The sequence below is a fragment of the Mercenaria mercenaria genome, chromosome 16 (genome assembly GCF_021730395.1).
Source record: "Mercenaria mercenaria strain notata chromosome 16, MADL_Memer_1, whole genome shotgun sequence".
NCBI classification, from domain to species: domain Eukaryota; kingdom Metazoa; phylum Mollusca; class Bivalvia; order Venerida; family Veneridae; genus Mercenaria; species Mercenaria mercenaria.
This window is the reverse complement of record NC_069376.1, coordinates 44,299,028-44,321,013: the sequence shown is the minus strand read 5'-3', so window position 1 is coordinate 44,321,013 and position 21,986 is coordinate 44,299,028. Positions and strand designations below refer to the sequence as shown.

Sequence of the window (21,986 nt, the reverse complement as noted above, 5' to 3'; positions counted from 1 at the left end):
ATTCAGACCAACTTTCATAAAGATCCCATGAAAAATATGGCCTCTAGAGTGGTCACAAGTTTTTTCTATTATTTGACCTACTGACCTAGTTTTTGACCGCATGTGACCCAGTTTCAATCTTGATCTAGATATTATCAAGATGAACATTCTGACCAATTTTCATGCAGATCCCATGAAAAATCTGGCTTCTACAGAGGTCACAAGGTTTTTCTATTATCTGACCTACTAGCCTAGTTTTTGACTGCACGTAACCCAGTTTCGAACTTACTTAGATATCATCAAGATAGATCCCATGAAAAATATGACCTCTAGGGAGGTCACAAGGTTTTTCTATTATTTGACCTACTGACCTAGTTTTTGAACGCACGTGACCCATTTTCGAACTCGACCTAGATATCATCAAGGTGAACATTCTCACCAATTTTCATGAAGATCGATTGAAAAATACGGCCTCTAGGGAGGTCACAAGGATTTTCTATTTTTAGATCTACCGGCCTAGTTTTGGACCGCAGTTGACCCAGTTTCAAATTTGACCTAGATATCATCAAGATGAACATTCTGACCAATTTTCATGTAGATCCCATGAAAAATATGGCCTCTACAGAGGTCACAAGGTTTTTCTATTATTTGACCTACTGACCTAGTTTTGGACCGGATGTGACCCAGTTTCGAACTTAACCTATATATCATCAAGATAAACATTCTGACCAATTTTCATGCAGATCCCATGAAAAATATGACCTCTAGAGAGGTCACAAGGATTTTCTATTATTTGACCTACTGACCTAGTTTTTGACCGCAATTGACCCAGTTTCAAACTTAACCTAGATATCATAAAGATGAACATTCTGACCAATTTTCATGCAGATCCCATGAAAAATACGGCCTCTACAGAGGTCACAAGGTTTTTCTATTATTTGACCTACTGACCTAGTTTTGGACCGGATGTGACCCAGTTTCAAACTTGACCTAGATATCATCAAGATGAACATTCTGACCAATTTTCATGCAGATCGCATGAAAAATATGACCTCTAGAGAGGTCACAAGGTTTTTCTATTTTTAGACCTACTGACCTAGTTTTTGACCGCAGTTAACCCAGTTTCAAACTTGACCTAGATATCATGAAGATGAACATTCTGACCAATTTTCATGCAGATCCCATGAAAAATACAGCCTCTACAGAGGTCACAAGGTTTTTCTATTATTTGACCTACTGACCTAGTTTTGGACCGGATGTGACCCAGTTTCAAACCTGACCTAGATATCATCAAGGTGAACATTCTGACCAACTTTCATAAAGATCCCATGAAAAATGTGACCTCTAGAGTGGTCACAAGCAAAAGTTTACGCACGGACGGACGGACGACGGACGCTGCGCGATCACAAAAGCTCACCTTGTCACAGGTGAGCTAAAAATCAGCATTTAAACCTATAGCATGTAAAACGTCAGCAGCGATGAAAATTTCATCGGAAATTGCTTCCACTATTTTGGTCTTTCGAGTGTTTGACCCGAGTGAGGATAATGCCCATATGAAAAAAAATATCTCAATATTTCCTAGGATCGCGTCAAATTAGTTGGACTAATTCTTAAGAGACCATTCCATTTTTTAGCAGTCTCTTGGGCGGTCTCTTAACACAATGTCGACTGTAGTACAAAAATCTTGGAAGTTAATTACTACTATTTCTATCCTAAAGAATAATACATGATTTTATGATTTCTGTTGACATATTTTTTAGCCCATTTTTAGATAACTGCAGTGTTAATAGTTCAATAAGCTGACAAAGTACAAATGTAAGCAACGCAACATTACACAATGAAGTTTGTTTTTATTTAATTTGCAAGCAAAACTAAACAAGAGGGCCATGATGGCCCTGTATCGCTCACCTGTTATCATTGCACTTGAGGACAACAAGGTCCTCAGAAAAAATATCTAAGTCCAAAGGACGGGAACAACAAAGGGAAGAAATTTAACCAAAAAGAAAAAACAAATTCTTACAAGGTATAGATTTGTCAAAATACACCTAAAAATTGGAGGTACCATCCATGTTGTACCACAGAAAAGTGGTCTCAGTTTTTCCCTACGGCCAATAATCAAAAAGTTACTAAAAATAAGCTATTTATAGTAATGTAAAAGGGAAGTAATTAAAAAAAATAAAATATTGTAAGTGAACAAAGGAAGGATCTGCCAAATAAATCTGTTGACATAAATGAAATTTCAGATCAGTATCTTCATTAGTTACGGAAATATACCCATTTTAATTAGAAAAAAAGGGAGGTAATTTGACATAAAATCAGTCCATAGTTATCTACCCTGATTGTCTCAGTCCAACTAATAATAATAATGAAATTTCAAAAAAGTCCTATAAGTACTTACTGATATAAATCCATTTTGATTACAATCAGGGGAGGTAATCAGATATAAAATAACTCTGGAACCTACGATTGGATCTGATTTGTCATGGAATCCAAGATTTATTGTTGATGAAGATATTTTGGAAGTTTGGATCAAATAAAACCATAAATGAAGTCTCTATATGGCTGCAAAAGCCAAAATAGCCAATTTTGGACATTTAAGGGGCCATAACCCTGGAACCCATGAAGGAATTTGGCCAGTTGAAGACAGGAAGCAAGATCTTGTGGTGATAAAAGTTGTGTGCAAGTTTGGTTAAAATCAAATCATAAATGAAGCTGCTATTGTGCAGACAAGGTCAAAATAGCTAATTTTGGCCCTTTCAGGGGTCATAACTCTGGAACCCATTATGGGATCTGGCCGGCTCAAGAAAGGAACCAAGATCTTATGGTGACACAAGTTTTGTGCAAGTTTGATTAAATTCAAATCATAAATTAAGCTGCTATTGTGCAGACAAGGTCAAAATAGCTAATTCTGGCCCTTCCAGGGGCCATCACTCTGGAACCCATGATGGAATCTCGCCAGATCAAGAAAGGAACAAAGATCTTATGGTGATACAAGTTGTGTGCAAGTTTGGTTAAAGTAAAATCATAAATGAAGCTGCTATTGCGCAGACAAGGTCAAAATAGCTAATTCTGGCCCTTTCAGGGGCCATAACTCTGGAACCCATAATGGAATCTGGCCAGTTCAACAAAAGAACCAAGATCTTATGGTGATACAAAATTGTGTGCCAGTTTGGTAAAAATCAAATCATAAATAAACCTGCTATTGTGCAGACAAGGTCAAAATAGCTAATTTTGGTCCTTTCAGGGGCCATAACTCTGGAACCCATAATGGGATCTGGCCAGTTTAAGAAAGGAACCGTGATCTTATGGTGATACAAGTTGTGTGCAAGTTTGGTTAAAATAAAATCATAAATGAAACCACTATCGTGCAGACAAGAAATTGTTGACGCACAGACTGACGACGGACGAAGGGTGATCACAAAAGCTCACCTTGTCACTATGTGACAGGTGAGCTAAAAATTAGCTGCACTACAACTTATTCCAGGATATGTCTTAAACCCAGTTACTTCATCTGCACAGATTAAAATGGGGTGTAAAAGTTTTACCTTGGTCAGACAAATCAGAATTATTATCCTTGCTACATTCTTCCAAAATATTGTTTTCAGTGTCATGTGAAAAAGCTCTTACTTTACGATGCTTGAAAAAAAAGAGAAAATTTCAGCTAATATCACAGGATCATTTTTGCAAGTTTCCAACTTGTTACTGACTCTGAATATTCATACAAATGGTGAAAAGAAGTACTGTCTTTGATTTTTTAAAAATCTCAATGTCAGTTTTGGTCACCTTTCCAGATACAAAAAAAACCATTTTAATATGTATGTAAGTTTTCTAGGTAAATGGAGAAAAAAGGAAAACTCATAATTTTCATTTGATCATTACATGTATTTCAGCAACATTCCAACTGTTTTCTGACTTCAGTGTTCAGTATTTTTGCATATGCTGAAACAACAAACTGTCTTAGGAATACATCAGTCTGTAAATGTTTTCATTGTAACCAAAAAACTGGTCTACATGGTTTTTGAAGAACAGGCTGCTGATATAAGACGTAAGTATAAGCTTACCTCTGACACATGTATATTTACAGCTTCTATTGGTGGCAACAGTACAACATTTCCCATTTATTCAGATCTGATTTATAATCTATCCACATTTTATGATCATCCAAAATTTCCTATCAAACTTATGCATAAATCATTCTCTCTGATTTTCGATTTTCATGTAAGTTCATGAGCAAAACATTTCCACATTGTTGTATTCTGCTATATATGTTTTAATTTCCAAAAGCTCTTTATATGAGTCCAATACAGACAATTAACTGCTAAACAGTCAGCAGCATTCACTATTGTTAATATCGGAAAAACATTATAACCAATAAAAAGAAAATTTAAGATCCGCAGGTGTAATATTTCACTTTTCATAACTGATAATGGATTTATTGATCAATGAAAATTTTTGCCGCAGCAAATTATAACATTAATGATAGTCATCATCAGATCAAAGAAATTAATGTAATTTCTAAAATACTACTTTATCCTACAAAAAATGCCATATTTGGTCAAATTGCTATCTCGGTGTACAGCTACTTTGCGGAGGTAGAAATGTTTTGCCAGTCTTGAAATTGATTTCTAATATTATACAGTTACTGCGATGGCGGTGTGGGGTGGGGTTTGAGGGATCCAGTAAATTTTGTGTAACGCAAACACAGTTGAAATGACAAAGGAACTGAATGTTACAAACCTTCTCTTAATATTACTCATTATATTTTCATCTTCTTAGTGTCTTACCATCCTAAGGACTTCTACATCACCAGAGAATTTGTATACATCGGCTCAAGTAGATATATTAAGACTATTGCCCAGCAATTAAAGTCCCCTACTGGAAGGGGCAGTTTTCCAGTCATAAGAACCCCATTTTATATCCATCTAAATAAAAGAACTTGCATATTGCACTGATAGCTAACCAAGTATAAGCCAGGCTTCATGCACATGCACACGGATGTACAGACAGATGGCTGAACTGATGTATAGACAAAGGGACAAAATAAAATGATCTGTATATTCTACATTTTGCCTTCTATGCCTATCTCTTATACTTTTTATGTTATGACAGAATCAGACTTTTGCAACTGGCAGGACAAGGTCAAACATATCCACTTCCTGTTACGGTACAAGGTTTCATGGCTGTAGGTGGAATATTTTTAAGGTATATGCAACACAAACCTTCAAAGGCTTTATGTGTTTTTTTCAAGAAGTCAAGGAAAATAACTAAAAATGGTCAAGCAGGGTCAAAGCCCAAAGAAACACCAGATGAACAACTTTCCATGCTATGTAACAATCTTCGAGGTCCAGTACATTTTGAGGTACTTATGGCCCTTCATGTGTATTCCTGTATCAAGTGCCATAACTCTCAGGTCTTGCAGAGTAAAATAAAAAAAAATATTAAAAAGTCACGTGCACAAATTTACATGCTGAATAATATTCCTACCTGGTGAGAAATAACTTTTAAGATAAATTTAATGTTTTTAACAAATTTATAAGCACTTTATGCGTATTCAAAGACAATAAAGTGCATAATTCAAGAACAATAACTCTTGTCTGGTGGAGTGAAATCCCAAACAGAACACCAGGGGCGCAACTTCATATGCTATATAATAATCCCCTTATAATTTATGACGCTTATTCAAATACTTTTTTAGATACATGAAACACAATGTATGCCTATTACTAGTATTACTCATCTTTTTTACTTAATCAAGGGCCATAATGCTGGTCTGAACAATAAAAATCCTAAACAAAATCCTAGGTGCATTACTTCACATGCGAAATAATATTCTTATTATATTTCATGACCCGAGGTCAAATACCTTTAAAGACATGTATAACATAAATTTTATTGCTTTTCTATTATACATTTTTGACTTAAAGTCAATGACGTAACTCAGGTCTGGCTGAATGAAATCTTTATTAAAACCCCAGATACACAACAAATCACATGCTGAATAATATTCCAGTAATGTTTTATAATCGTAGGTCAAATACTTTCTGAGATACATGCGACACAAACTTTTAGGCCCATTTTATGCATCTTCTTTTACTACATCAAGAGCTATAACTCTGGTCTGGCTGTGTGAGATCCTAATCAAAACACCAGGTGAACAACTTCACATGATGGATAATATTCCTGTCAAGTTTGAGGACAGACAAGTGAAACTCTTAAGAGCCCCCAGCCCCAATACAATAAATGTGCATGTACTCCACAATGACTTAATCTATGTACAAAATTTCATAAAAACATTGTCTTATTTGTATAAAGGGGCCTCAGTGGTTGAGTGGTTAAGGTCCCTAACTTCAAATCACTTGCCCCTCATCAATGTGGGTTCGAGTCTTTCCCAAGGCACTGAATTCTTCCTGATTGTGAGGAAGCTATCCAGCTGGCTTACGGAAGGTTGGTGGTTCTACCTAAGTGCCTGCTCGTGATGAAATAATCACAGAGGGGCACCTGGGGTCTTCCTCCACCATCAAAGCTGGAAAGTCGCCAATGACCTATAATTGTGTCTGTGCGACGTTAAACACAACAAAACAAACAAACTTATTTGTAAGTTATTGAAACACTAGTAGTTAACAACTAACTTTTGCAAAATTTTAACAATTTTATGAATACGATCTAATCAAAATCATTCTACTAAATAAAAAGAATAACCATTTCTTTATCATATTGAAATAATAAGATTTGAAAAATGAAGTTATAAAATTATTTATATCAGCTTTTGAGGCCTGTACTGGTTCCAGAACCAGACTGTCCATTCACAAAGAGCTTTTTTTGTTTGTTATTTTTTGGGTTTAACGCCGTTTTTCAACAGTATTTCAGTCATGTGACAGCAGGCAGATAACCTAACCAGTGTTCCTGGATTCTGTACCTGTACAAACCTGTTCTCCGCAAGTAACTGCCAACTTCCCCACATGAATCAGAGGTGGATGATGAATGTTTTCAGACACAATGTCTTTTATCAAATCGTCAAGGAGAACATACGCCCCGCCCAAGGATCGAACCCACGTTTCCATGGACCGACGCTCTACCTACTGAGCTAAGAGCTAGGCTAGCCGAGCAGACCTGTATCTAAAATAATTTCTCTCTATCTGTCCTGGGGGCTTTATCTCAATCTGTTCCTCTGGTCAGATCGCTCTGAGTCTGTACTAGTAGAGTATGAATTCCGCGCCCCGTGTGGCTGCATTTGCTATATGTAAAGCGCCTTTGAACCTGTTTATCATGAAAAGGGCACTATATAAATCAGGTATAATTATAATAACAATAATTATTTTATAGTAAATGCAATGACCATTAGTTTTTCTCTGTTTTGTTTTTTACTTGTGTTTTAAATACAGTAAAAAAAACGCTCACTCGTGTATCGATGACTCGAGCACCCAAGCTCGCGCGAGCAATTCATGTGGTCCCGGCCGATTTCCTTCTATTTTCTATGTGAAATTACCATGGCTGGGTCGAGCTTCGATAACTTGAACGCTCAGGCATGACATCTGGTCCCTGTGTCAATTTACTCTTTGTTGCTTCTGGCAAGCTCAAGCAGAGGTCTCAAAATTTTTCACACCTCCGGTTGGTTAATTAAAAATGTTCTTACGCCATGAGAATTGCATGGTCTATTCCCCGACTATCTTAAATGTTTGTTTGTCGGTATATTTGATCTGATAATGAGATTAATTATTAATGAAATGTTGAAGAAAAGTTTTATTGATCAAATATTGATCAACTACTGTTTGTTTTCATTAAAGCAAGTATGTTATTACTAATTACATCTATTCTGCACGAACAGAATATAATCATTAGATCTTTACATTTTAATCAGCAGTAACTGTTGTTTGCCTAGTAATAAGGAAAATAATAAAGCCTTTTCATAAAATTGAGGTGATAGTTATGAGATTTTATTTTGGAAAAAAATTGCAATTTCCAGTAAAGTCTTAGTTTCTTCACATGTGCCATTTACAAATTACACTCATTGGTAATACATATTTTGAAAACGTCACAATATTGTGTTATTTTTTCACATCACCGTTTCCTCTGCAAATGGTCCCAATGACAACTGGTAAAAAAAACTTCAATTTTCTTCTTAAGTTGGTCAATGTTTGGGTTGCTCGAAACCACACATAACTCAAGCATTTTGCTCCTCCCCTTGCGACCTCAAGCAAGTGGTGTTTCACTGTAATAATATTTTTTCTCTAACAGGTCTTTCAGGTACAAAGCCATACTTAACACAATGGTCCAGCTAAGAAGCAATTAAAAACATTTGTTAGCTCACAAGTTTGTAACATCAATCCAAATGAAAAGCAGTAGAAATTAAAAACATGACGTCAACTGCATACTGCAGTGACAGGACCATTTTGCTTAATTATGGACCAATTATGAAGGTCAGTATAAATCCTGTTATTGGAGATAAAGGCACAATCAATAATTTGAAATTATTTCTTGCTAGCAGGTGGTATTGTATTAAGATTTCCACTAGAATTTTTACTTTTTCTCTCATTTCCTCTGACCAATATCTATAATTTTTTCATTTTACAAATAGGTAAAATTGGTCTAAAACCCAAAACAAGAGGGCCATAATGACCCTATATTGCTCACCTGTTATTATTGCACTTAAGGACAAGAAAGTCAAACAAGAGCACCGCCTTGCGGGTGCTGACCCTCATCTGACTTTTTTTTGTATAATAGAAATATTGCCCTACCCATGATTTTCTAAGTCTAAAAAAGGCTATCATTCTTGCAAAAAGCAGGATAGAGTTATGTTTCTTGATCTACAGCGTCTGCTTATGATGGTGAAAAACTCTTCCAAGTTTTAAAGCAATAGCTTTGATAGTTTATGAGAAAAGCTGACTTAAACATGATACTCAACCAAGAAAACAGATTTTCTAAGTCCAAAAGGGGCCATAATTCTTGCAAAAAGCAGGATGGAGTTATGTTTCTTGATGTACAGGGTCAGCTTATGATGGTGAACAAGTGTTGCAAGTTTCAAAGCAATAGCTTTGATAGTTTAAGAGAAAAAGTTGACCTAAGCATAAAACTTAACCAAGAAATCTCATATTTTTTTAGTCCAAAAGGGGCCATAATTCTTGCAAAAAGCAGGATGGAGTTATGTTTCTTGATGTACAGGGTCAGCTTATGATGGTGAACAAGTGTTGCAAGTTTCAAAGCAATAGCTTTGATAGTTTAAGAGAAAAAGTTGACCTAAGCATAAAACTTAACCAAGAAATCTCATATTTTTTTAGTCCAAAAGGGGCCATAAATCTTGCAAAAAGCAGGATGGAGTTATGTTTCTTGCTGTAAAGGGCCAGCTTATGATGGTGAACAAGTGTTGCAAGTTTTAAAGCAATAGCTCTAATAGTTATGAGAAAAACTGACCTAAACATAAAACTTAAACAAGAAAACTGATTTTCTAAGTCCAAAAGGGGCAATAATTCTTGCAAAAAGCAGGATGGAGTTATGTTTCTTGATGTACAGAATCAGCTTATGATGGTGAACAAGTGTTGCAAGTTTCAAAGCAATAGCTTTGATAGTTTAGGAGAAAAGTTGACCTAAACATAAAACTTAACCAAGAAATCTGATATTTTCTAAGTACAAAAGGGGCCATAAATCTTGCAAAGAGCAGAATGAAGTTGTGTTTCTTGTTGTACAGGGCCAACTTATGATGGTGAACAAGTGTTGCAAGTTTCAAAGCAATAACTTTGATAGTTTAGGAGAAAAGCTGACCTAAACATAAAACTTAACCAGGCAACACCGACACAGATGCCGATCAAGTGATGACAATAACTCATCATTTTTTTCTCAAAAAATCAGATGAGCTAAAAATCATATTCAAGATCAATCAAAAAAGTTATGAGAAAATATAGTTGAAATTTTCTTTAAGTTACTTCAAATAAAATAATTTTCAAATCAGGCCAGTAGTTTCATACAAGAAATTTTCTGTATAGTCATATGGGAAAATGAGCCCCTCCCCCAGGCAGCCACTTTTTCAATGAATCAAAATTATTTGAAGGAATTTGGTAGAGAGTCACCCAAGAAACATTTGTGTAAAATTATTTTGAAAACGGACCTGCAGTTTCTGACAAAAAGATTTTCAAAGTTCTATAAATAAGCAAAACCCCTTAGAGGTCATGTTTTTCGCTGATTCAAAATTATCTGAAGGAATATAAGTAGAGGGTCACCCAAGGAACACTAGGGGGGATCGTTTTGAGGAGGCTGCGCTTTTGGTGCGTGGCACTCCCTGTTTGATATTTTTCTTTGTTTTTGTGTAAAACTGTTTTGAAATCAGTTTTCTATATAGCCTTAAGTCCAAAGGACAGAAACAACAAAGGGAAGAAATTTAACCAAAAAGAAAAAAAAATCTTAAAAGGTACAGATATGTCAAAATACACCTAAAAATTGGAGGTACCTGATCCATGTTGTACCATAGAAAAGTGGTATCGGTATCGGTTTTTCCCTAAGGCCAATAATCAAAAAGTTACTAAATAAGCTATTTATAGTAACATAAAAGGGAAGTGATTAAAAAAGAAATTATTGTAAGTGAACAAAAGAAGGATCTGCCAAATAAAAAAATGAGCACTGCAATGCAACGCAAATGCAGAGCAATATACACACAAAACAAAGTAATATGACATTTGACCCCTAAGTGTGACCTTGACCTTGAAGTGAGCCATCCAAAACATGCACTCTGCACATCGTTTCGATGAGGTGAACATTTGTGTCAGGTTTCTTTGAAATCCTTCAAGGGGTTCAAGAGTTACAGAGCTGAAGGGAAATTGCTAACCAACAGACAGACAGACAGATGGCCACCGAGGCGATAACATAATACATCCCTTCTGGGGTATAAAAGGAATCGAGATCTTATGGCGATACAAGTAGTGTGCAAGTTTGATTAAAATAAAATCATAAATGAAGCTGCTAATGTGCATACAAGGTCAAAATAGCTAATTCTGTCCCTTTCAGGGGCCATAACTCTGGAACCCATTACGGGATCTGGCCAGTTCAAGAAAGGAACCACCAAGATCTTATGGTGACACAAGTTTTGTGCAAGTTTGATTAAATTCAAATCATAAATGATGCTGCTATTGTGCAGACAAGGTCAAAATAGCTAATTCTGGTCCTATCAGTGGCCATAACTCTGAAACCCATAATGGAAACTGGCCAGTTCAAGAAAGGAACCAAGATCTTGTGGTGATACAAGTTGTGTGCAAGTTGGGTTAAAATCAAATCATAAATGATGCTGCTATTGTGCAGACAAGGTTAAAATAGCTAATTCTGGTCCTATCAGTGGCCATAACTCTGAAATCCGTAATGGAATCTGGCCAATTCAAGAAAGGAACCAAGATCTTGTGGTGATACAAGTTGTGTGCAAGTTGGGTTAAAATCAAATCATAAATGATGCTGCTATTGTAAAGACAAGTTCAAAATAGCTAATTTTGGCCCTTTCAGGGACCATAACTCTGGAACCCATTATGGGATCTAGACAATTCAAGAAAGGAACCAAGATCTTATAGTGATACAAGTTGTGTGCAAGTTTGGTTAAAATAAAATCATAAATGAAGCTGCTACTGTGCAGACAAGGTCAAAATAGCTAATTCTGGCCCTTTCAGGGGCCATAACTCTGGAACCCATGAAGAAATCTGGCCAGTTCAAGAAAGGAACCAAGATCTTATGGTGATACAACTTGTGTGCAAGATTGGTTTAAAATTAAATCATAAATGAAACCAGTATCATGCCGACAAGAAATTGTTGATGCATGCACAATAGCAAATTCTGGCCCTTTAAGGGGCAATAACTCTAGAACACATGAAGGGATCTGGCCAGATTTTGAAAGGAACCGAGACATTATGCCAATACAAGTTTGATCAAAATTGCTTGCAAAATGTGGTGTCTATCGTGTTCACAAGAAATTGTGGACGGATGACGGACGACGGACATAGGTCGATCACAAATGCTCACTCTGTCACTACGTGACAGGTGAGCTAAAAAATTAAAACCTGCCCTGCTCTATCACTGTTTCTCTGAAATGTGTAAATTGTCTGAAGGTAACTGCACCACCAGTGGCCCTCAAACAACAGTATAATTATGTTTAATTATTCAGGATCAGATTTACGTACATCTGAGCCATTGCATGCAATTCTAATAACCTATGGAACTGCATTATTAATGACAACAGTAAATAACAAATAAAGTAGCAAAACAAAATCAACAGTAACTGTAGCAGGAACGAAATTAACAGTAACTGCAGAACAATCTTTCTGAAAAAAAAATGTCTTGATATTACAACCAGAATTACTTTCAGTCCAAACATTTTCATTTATTTTAGATACATAAAACAACATAATTATAACCCCTTAAAAGAACATGTAAATCAGGACTATTTTAATAACACTCAACATAGAGCTTTTATCTATAGGACTGACATCTTTTTGTAGATATACAAAGTCTTTTGAAATCAAGAGATACTGACTAACTTGTTTCCTGTTTTAAACATTTCTAACTGACAATGAAATTTGACCATGTAAAGACTCTCTTGGCCCATCTCTTACAGCCACTGCTACAGAGAAGATGCATTCTTAATTATCATTTAAGCAAGAGTATTATTTGACAGAAAAAGATTGAAAATAGTTACCTTTTTACCGACAACATTAACCATGTTTTCTTTAAATACTCCTTCACCCAATACTCACAGGGTCATGACAATTTTAAAGTTAAATTTGTATAATATTTTAAAGCAGATGACAACTGTCCACATTCATGAGACTACAAAACAGAGAGCATTGTCAACAGTTACTGTTGTTTATTAGAACAAAATTCAAAAGCAGAGGGAATTGTATTAACTGTTAATTGGTACAAAATTCCAAATCGGAGTCATGACAATTTCACTGTTAATTGGTACAAAATTCCAAATCAGAGAGAGGAATAGTCCACAGTCATGAGAATTTCACTGTTAATTGATAAAAATCCAAATCAGAGGAAATTTTCCATAATTTTTTTTTATTATTATTATGTGATCATGAGAATTTCACTGTTAATTTGTACAAAATTCCAAATCACAGGAAATAGTCCACAGTCATGAGAACTTCCCTGTAAAATGGTATAAAATTAAAAAGCAGACGGCAATAACAACAGTCATGAGAAATTAAGTCAATTTGTACAGAGTCAAGAAAATTTCACTGTTGATAGGTACAAAATTCCAATGATCAATTATTTAAAATTGAACAGTATAGAGTGGCATTCATAATTTATTAGCAATAATCCCTCTAGCATCGTAAATGAATTATGAGATATGAAACTGTGCAAAGGTCAATTATAAATTGATAACTTCGCCCTTTTAATATTTAAGTTCTGAAACTCTTTACATAGCATTTATAAAAGCACTCAACATTATCAAAAATATCTGTTTTGACCACTTAAAAGCGATCTTGAATGTTTGAACAATGATATTGTATATCAGAAATGCAATAAATCATTGATGTAATTGGATAAATTGACCTATGTCTCTGCCAAAAGTCTTGACAAAAGCAAAGATAATTGATTTCACACCCAAATTGACTGTTGAAAAAAAGATTTTCATCAGTTTGTGAAAGCCCACTCCTACTCTATTTGCAAAACTGTTAAGTTTGAACAGAACTGAAATCATCTTTAATATACTTTAACTGCATTTTTCATTAAATATTTAAATGCAGTTTGAAACATTTAACAATATAATTGTGTAGGTTCTAGAGTTTAAGTGATAAGAGAGACTGGCCCCTGTAGAGGAGTATCATGTAGGGTATTTAAACAACCCTGAAAAGGGTTCAATATTCCCTCTACTGCTCTTCTGAACATTAAGAATGGTGATTAAATTTATTTCCTGTTATTTTTCCATATGATATGGATGTCCTTTCCTGACATATCTTAAAGGAATATGTACAGTCCAGCAATTTCAGGCAGTTCAGTTTTGTTTTGTTTGTGAGAACTTTTAACCCTTAGCCTGCTGGCAGCGATTGGTTTTGCCTTTGCGACCAGTGCAGACCAAGATCAACCTGCACATCCGTGCAGGCTGATCATGGTCTGCACTGTTCGTTATTCAGTTAGTAAATTTTCAGTGAACACCCCTTCGAATAATAAATGGTATTGCTCAAACTGAATGACAGAACAGTCCATTTTAGAAATTTAGCAGGCTAAGGTTTAAATACATACATCTAGATATCATTATTATGAAGTCTTTTCAGGTTTCATATCGGTATAAAAGACTCAAGGTACCAATGTATACCTTATACATAACTGATAAAACTACAGAATTTCTACAAACTTTATTGTTTCATCACCACAAATACACCTCAAGGTAATGCTTGATCTCTTCACAAGACAGTGACAATTTGAAGTCAAATGCATTAGCGTTTGGCAACGAAGCAACTCAGGATAATGCTTGAACCTTTCAGAAGACAGCGACAGTTTTAAGTCAGATGCGTTAGCCTTTGGCAACAATACAACTCAGGATAATGTCGTCTGAAGTCAAACACATTAGCATTTGGCAACGAAGCAACTCAGGATAATGCTTGAACCTTTCAGAAGACAGCGACAGTTTTAAGTCAGATGCGTTAGCCTTTGGCAACAATGCAACTCAGGATAATGTCGCCTGAAGTCAAACACATTAGCATTTGGTAACAATGCAACTCAGGATAATGCTTGAACCTTTCACAAGATAGAGACAGTTTGAAGTCAAAAGCACAAACATTTGGCAACACAAGCTGCCTATATTACAGATACATGTAACGCAAGAAGTTACCTCTAGCAGTATGGGTTGTATAGTGTTGACTATGATAGGGAACTGCAGTGTCTGTACAGGCTGTAGTATTGCCTCGATCTTTGAGTCCAATAGGTCACTCTCACGCGACAACTCTCGCAGTCTCTTCTGTCTGTAATGTAGACAAACCCATGTACTAAGATCTCATAAATTACCATGCTCTCATTGATTCAAAATTTTGAAGTGATGTATAATTATACTAATGAATGTCAAAAAATACATTGATATATATCGACTGATTTTTTTCTGTCTAGTTTACGAAAAACAGAATAAAATGCAATGTATTCTTTTACTACATTAATCTCTCAAGGTACAGAAATAAGTTTGTATAAAGTGCATGTAAGAAAACAAGAGCACCGCCTTGCAGGTGCTGACTCTCATCTGATTTTCTTGTCTCTGTATAATAGAAATATTGACCAACCCATGATTTTCTAAGTCCAAAAGGGACCATAATTCTTGCAAAAAGCAATGCAGAGTTACGGTACTTGCTGTGCAGTGTCAGCTTTTGATGGTGAATAAGTGATGCAAGTTTTAAAGCAATAGCTTTGACTGTAAAGGAGGAAAGTTAACCTAAAAACATAACCAAGAAATCTGATTTTCTAAGTCCGAAAGGGGTCATAATTCTTGCAAAAAGTAGAATGGAGTTATGTTTCTTGATGTACAGAATCAGCTTTTGATGGTGAACAAGTGTTGCAAGTTTTAAAGCAATAGCTTTAATAATTTAGGAGGAAAGTTGATCTAAACATAAAACTTAACCAAGAAATCTGATATTTTCTAAGTCCAAAAGGGGCAATAATTCTTGCAAAAAGCAGGATGGAGTTGTATTTCTTGCTGTACAGAGTCAGCTAATGATGGTGAACAAGTGTTGCAAGTTTTAAAGCAATAGCTTTGATAGTTTTGGAGAAAAGCTGACCTAAACATAAAACTTAACCAGGCAACTCAGACACCAATGCCGATCAAGTGATGACAATAACTCATCTTTTTTTTTTTTTTAAATCAGATGAGCTAAAAAGGAAACAATGTCACTTTTTTATGTACTTGCAATTTCTTTTAAATCTACATAGAAATCAGTTTGTGCTTTTTTCAACTGCACTGGTCAGAGGATGAGAACAATATGCAGTTTAGTTGGGGACACAAACCCAGGACCTTTGCTTACTGGGGGAGTGCTCTACCAATTGAGCTAACCGGCTGCCTGACACATATTCTCCCTCTAAATTGTGACCAAGTCTGTAGTGACATACCCTCCACAAATCAGAATTTCGTTTTCAAATTCCAAACGTACATAATATTGCAAGTGTTGATACTTTAATACTACTGTTTGTAGATCAAATTGCCCTTTCGCCTTTTCTTAAATCGACAGACTTGTACCTTTACGTCACAAAAGAAGCGATGCTGAAGCTATTTTTGGATCTCGTCTATACAGGTAACTCCACCTTTCCGATATGAGTAAAAATACTGAATGAACTTGTTTACATTGGCTGCATCACCGAGAAAGGATGATTTAAATACTCATAAATACTGTTGGAACGGGTGTTTAACCAGATTGTAACAGATGTACCAAATCTAATCTTCATTGAATCTTGCACAATGCACACTACATTTAGGTAGCGTGAATGTGAAAAAAAGACACCCTCTTATACATTACAGGCCTTTTTCTGCCTAAAATTTCAGTACCTTTTGCTGCAGAATTTTCTTTTAAATAATGTATCTCGTGTTTAGTTTTCACTATAATTATAAAATGTGCCTGACTCGAGTTGTTGGATTCGCTTATCATTGATTTAAGGGCATAAGTTCGAATCCCCGGAACCGACCATGACTCTTTAGTTGAAAACAAGTCGGCAATTTCTTATGGAATATGTGAGTGTTAAGACTTATTAATTTGACGCGATTCTAGGAAACAGTTACGAGTTATTTTCTCCCCTCGAAAGAAATTGTCATCGCTAGATTTGGGTTTAAATGCTGATTTTGTTGCGAATATGAGATAGATTCAAATAAAACTTAACGTATCAAAAGGTAGTCCAAATAATTGTACTCAAAGAGTTGAATATCGTTGTTTTATTTACTGGTCAATATCCGCTTTAGGTAGATAACGTAAAATATCAAAATGTAAAATCGGTCTTCCTGAGGTCTCATTATTCAGTGTGTACATACCACGTGGTTTGTGACGTCATTTTCGGGTATTACGGCAAGCAAATTTATAAACAAATCCGTCGATTCAGAACTTAAAAGCACCGTAAGTACTTCATTTTTTCACCGATTTTAATAATTCTTTTACCAGGCTCAAGCCAAGATAGTGGGCTATAAACATAAGACAAAGTTTTCCTGAAATTCTAACCAGTTTTTGCAAAGGTCGATTCCAACCCTGAAATTCGGCAAATTCTCGGAGGGTAATACGGCAAGAACAAGAGCTGTTCGTAAGACCGCCAGAGCTCGACTATTCGAAAAATTGTCCCAGAAGCAGGAAAATATTACCCAAAAAGGTTAAATATCAAAAGAGTTTTAAGTCCGAAAGGGGTCATAATTCTTGCAAAAAGTAGAATGGAGTTATGTTTCTTGATGTACAGAATCAGCTTTTGATGGTGAACAAGTGTTGCAAGTTTTAAAGCAATAGCTTTAATAATTTAGGAGGAAAGTTGACCTAAACATAAAACTTAACCAAGAAATCTGATATTTTCTAAGTCCAAAAGGGGCAATAATTCTTGCAAAAAGCAGGATGGAGTTATATTTCTTGCTGTACAGAGTCAGCTAATGATGGTGAACAAGTGTTGCAAGTTTTAAAGCAATAGCTTTGATAGTTTTGGAGAAAAGCTGACCTAAACATAAAACTTAACTAGGCAACTCAGACACCAATGCCGATCAAGTGATGACAATAACTCATCTTTTTTTTTTTTTAAAAAATCAGATGAGCTAAAAAGGAAACAATGTCACTTTTTTATGAACTTGTAATTTCTTTTAAATCTACATAGAAATCAGTTTGTGCTTTTTTTCAACTGCACTGGTCAGAGGATGAGAACAATATGCAGTCAGTTGGGGACACAAACCCAGGACCTTTGCTTACTGGGGGAGTGCTCTACCAATTGAGCTAACCGGCTGCCTGACACATATTCTCCCTCTAAATTGTGACCAAGTCTGTATGTGACATACACCTCCACAAATCAGAATTTCGTTTTCAAATTCCAAACGTACATAATATTGCAAGTGTTGATACTTTAATACTACTGTTTGTAGATCAAATTGCCCTTTCGCCTTTTCTTAAATCGACAGACTTGTACCTTTACGTCACAAAAGAAGCGATGCTGAAGCTATTTTTGGATCTCGTCTATACAGGTAACTCCGCCTTTCCGATACGAGTAAAAAATACTGAATGAACTTGTTTACATTGGCTGCATCACCGAGAAATGATGATTTAAATACTCATAAATACTGTTGGAACGGGTGTTTAACCGGATTGTAACAGATGTACCAAATCTAATCTTCATTGAATCTTGCCACAATGCACACTACATTTAGGTAGCGTGAATGTGAAAAAAAGACACCCTCTTATACATTACAGGCCTTTTTCTGCCTAAATTTCAGTACCTTTTGCTGCAGAATTTTCTTTTAAATAATGTATCTCGTGTTTAGTTTTCACTATAATTATAAAATGTGCCTGACTCGAGTTGTTGGATTCGCTTATCATTGATTGAAGGGCATAAGTTCGAATCCCGGAACCGACCATGACTCTTTAGTTGAAAACAAGTCGGCAATTTCTTATGGAATATGTGAGTGTTAGAGACTTATTAATTTGACGCGATTCTAGGAAACAGTTACGAGTTATTTTCTCCACTCGAAAGAAATTGTCATCGCTAGATTTGGGTTTAAATGCTGATTTTGTTGCGAATATGAGATAGATTCAAATAAAACTTAACGTATCAAAAGGTAGTCCAAATAATTGTACTCAAAGAGTTGAATATCGTTGTTTTATTTACTGGTCGATATCCGCTTTAGGTAGATAACGTAAAATATCAAAATGTAAAATCGGTCTTCCTGAGGTCTCATTATTCAGTGTGTACATACCACGTGGTTTGTGACGTCATTTTCGGGTATTACGGCAAGCAAATTTATAAACAAATCCGTCGATTCAGAACTTAAAAGCACCGTAAGTACTTCATTTTTTCACCGATTTTAATAATTCTTTTACGAGGCTCAAGCCAAGATAATGGGCTATAAACATAAGACAAAGTTTTCCTGAAATTCTAACCAGTTTTTGCAAAGGTCGATTCCAACCCTGAAATTCGGCAAATTCTCGGAGGGTAATACGGCAAGAACAAGAGCTGTCCGTAAGACAGCCAAGCTCGACTATTCGAAATATTGTCCCAGAAGCAGGAAAATATTACCCAAAAAGGTTAAATATCAAAAGAGTTTTAAGTTCAAAAGGGGGAATAATTTGACCAAAATGCATATCAGTTATGGGACTTGCTGCTATCAACTAGTTTTATAACCCCGAAGGCACATGTGAAGTTCCAATTCAATATCTGCATTAGTTTTGGAGATAATAACTTGCATGTAAAACTTTAACCAAAATTTTCTAAGTCTAAAAGGGGGCATAATTTGCTCAAAAACATGTCAGAGTTATGGGACTTGACCCAGTGAGGTTGGTAATTGATCTAGAAAAAGAAAAAATAAGTTTCAAATCTATATGCCTTTTAGAAATAGCTGTATGTACTTGCACGCAAAACTTTAACCAGAATTTTCTAAGTCCAAAAGGGGGCATAATTTGGCCAAAATGAAAGTCAGAGTTATGGGACTTGCTGCTATCAACTAGTTTTATAACCCCGAAGACACATGTGAAGTTTCAAATCAATATCTGCATTAGTTTTGGAGATAGTAACTTGCATGTAAAACTTTAACCAAAATTTTCTAAGTCTAAAAGGGGGCATAATTTGCTCAAAATACATGTCAGAGTTATGGGTCTTGACCCAGTGAGGTTGGTAATTGATCTAAAAAAAGAAAAAATAAGTTTCAAATCTATATGCCTTTTAGAAATAGCTGTATGTACTTGCACGTTAAACTTTAACCAGAATTTTCTAAGTCCAAAAGGGGGCATAATTTGGCCAAAATGAAAGTCAGAGTTATGGGACTTGCTGCTATCAACTAGTTTTATAACCCCGAAGACACATGTGAAGTTTCAAATCAATATCTGCATTAGTTTTGGAGATAGTAACTTGCATGTAAAACTTTAACCAAAATTTTCTAAGTCCAAAAGGGGGCATAATTTGCTCAAAATACATGTCAGAGTTATGGGACTTGACCCAGAGAGGTTGGTAATTGACCTAGAAAAAGAAAAAATAAGTTTCAAAGCTATATGCCTTTAATTGATGGCTGTATGTACTTGCATGCAAAAACTTAACCAAGGTGTGACGCCGACGCCGACGCCGACGCCAGGGTGAGTAGAATAAAAATCCGTATTTTACAAGATAATGCAGGATTGCCTTTCTTTACATTGTTGTGCCTTACACCGCTGTTGATTTCGGTTCCAAGAAGGCCTGCGGACCACTTTACTTGACATAAAATGGTAGGTTTCTCTGTGAAAACCTATGTCTTCGGAAAATGCTAATACGGCAAGAATGATATGACGGCAAGCAGATTCATGACTATGCCTTTTGTTCCTTTACGAACAGTTTCGCGAATTACTGAGTTTGAGACTCGTTTCCTCATGTATAATTCCAGTTTGCAGATTTCTTTAGCTTCTCTTTAGATAAATTTCGGTATGATATGATATGAAAGAACGGCTTTTTTCAATGCTTCTTAAAGATCGTTTAGTAGATCTATTTTTTTCTGTTTCATTACTTGTTATCTAATTAGAGCTTTCAAGAGAAGTTTCCTAATTTCTACTTTATTTATAGTCACAAGAGGTATCTTATAAATGCGTCCCCATGTGTCTATACTGTTGCATCCGCGAATGCTAACAACCATCTTAAAAGAGTCAAACTGCTAAAAAGCCTACAAAAAGTGTTTAAAATTGAAAATATATCCTGCATATTCAAATTATGTGTTTACTTATCAATCATTTAAATAGTGATAGCTGGGCCTCTGAACAATGCCTATCTATAATAGTAATTGATAATGTATCGAAACTGCATTTCGAAATAAGTCTGAGATTTCGAGATTATGGTTACACACAAAAATTGAAATTTTCGATCAAGTTACTTATTTTAATAAAATTAACGCATTACACATTAAATTATGACAGTATAAGCAGATAGTTACAAATTTTAGAAATTTATGAAACGTTTTGAAATGTAAAACATAACAGTAAAATTTAAGTAAAATTGAACAATTCATTTTATCAGACCCAAGAAAGAAATGGTAACACAACAAATGCAAAAACTACAAAAGGTCACCAAGCCAGCTTTGTAGTTTCCATACACGCAAGTAACGCAACGACATATTATACACATTGAAACTTAGTAAGTGCAAAGGATTTCCATCTCGACTCTGCATTTGTCGTATCGTCCATTAATCACAGTTTAATCATTGTAAACCATATAATTATTAATAACAAAAATATGCATGTGTACTTCTAGTATGTCATACTAGAGTGTAAAATGCAGATGCACCTTCAAAAAAAATAAAAACAATATACAAAACGTAATGTGTTAAAATATTTTCTTAAATATTTGGACACTTTCAACGCGTAAACCAACGATTCCTTATATCTCATAAAGACCACACCGAACGTGAGAGAAAAAAATATTGCCTGACCTTTGAATAAAGCGTTAGTAATTAGCCAAAGAGCACATATCATTGCGATATTGATCTGCTCCTGAGGCATAAATGTTGGTAAATAAAACATAGTTGTCACAGACAGAATCAAGGGTCGGTGTAACATCTTCTTAATACAGGTCATGTCATGAAACAGTTGTTTACTAAGTTATGACCCTAGTTATTGTAAGGATCGCAGAATCATTACTGAAGATAACTTGGGCTTAACATAAAACGTAAGAATTATATATCCAGTCATATAATGATTAATCCAGAAAGTGCTAAAACTTTATGTCCTAAAAAGGGGGCATAAAAGTAAAAGTATGAAAAGAAAAGAAAAGAAGGTTTATTCTGTTCGGTAAACGTAACATTATAAATTTGAATTTTCTTAAGATTTTGCATAATCTAATATCAAAATTGTACCGTATTACATGCATTCTTT

General features: G+C 35.2%; 1 protein-coding gene across 2 annotated transcripts in view; it reads right to left on the bottom strand.

Annotated features, from left to right (window-relative positions):
- Positions 1 to 21,986, bottom strand: part of LOC123539623 (dual specificity tyrosine-phosphorylation-regulated kinase 4-like) — a 106,676-nt gene that overhangs the window by 49,441 nt on the left and 35,249 nt on the right. For both annotated transcript variants that reach the window (XM_045324295.2, XM_045324294.2), the window contains exon 3: positions 14,783 to 14,912. In XM_045324295.2, the coding sequence (XP_045180230.1) occupies positions 14,783 to 14,912 (130 nt within the window). The remainder of the gene's footprint in view (positions 1 to 14,782; positions 14,913 to 21,986) is intronic.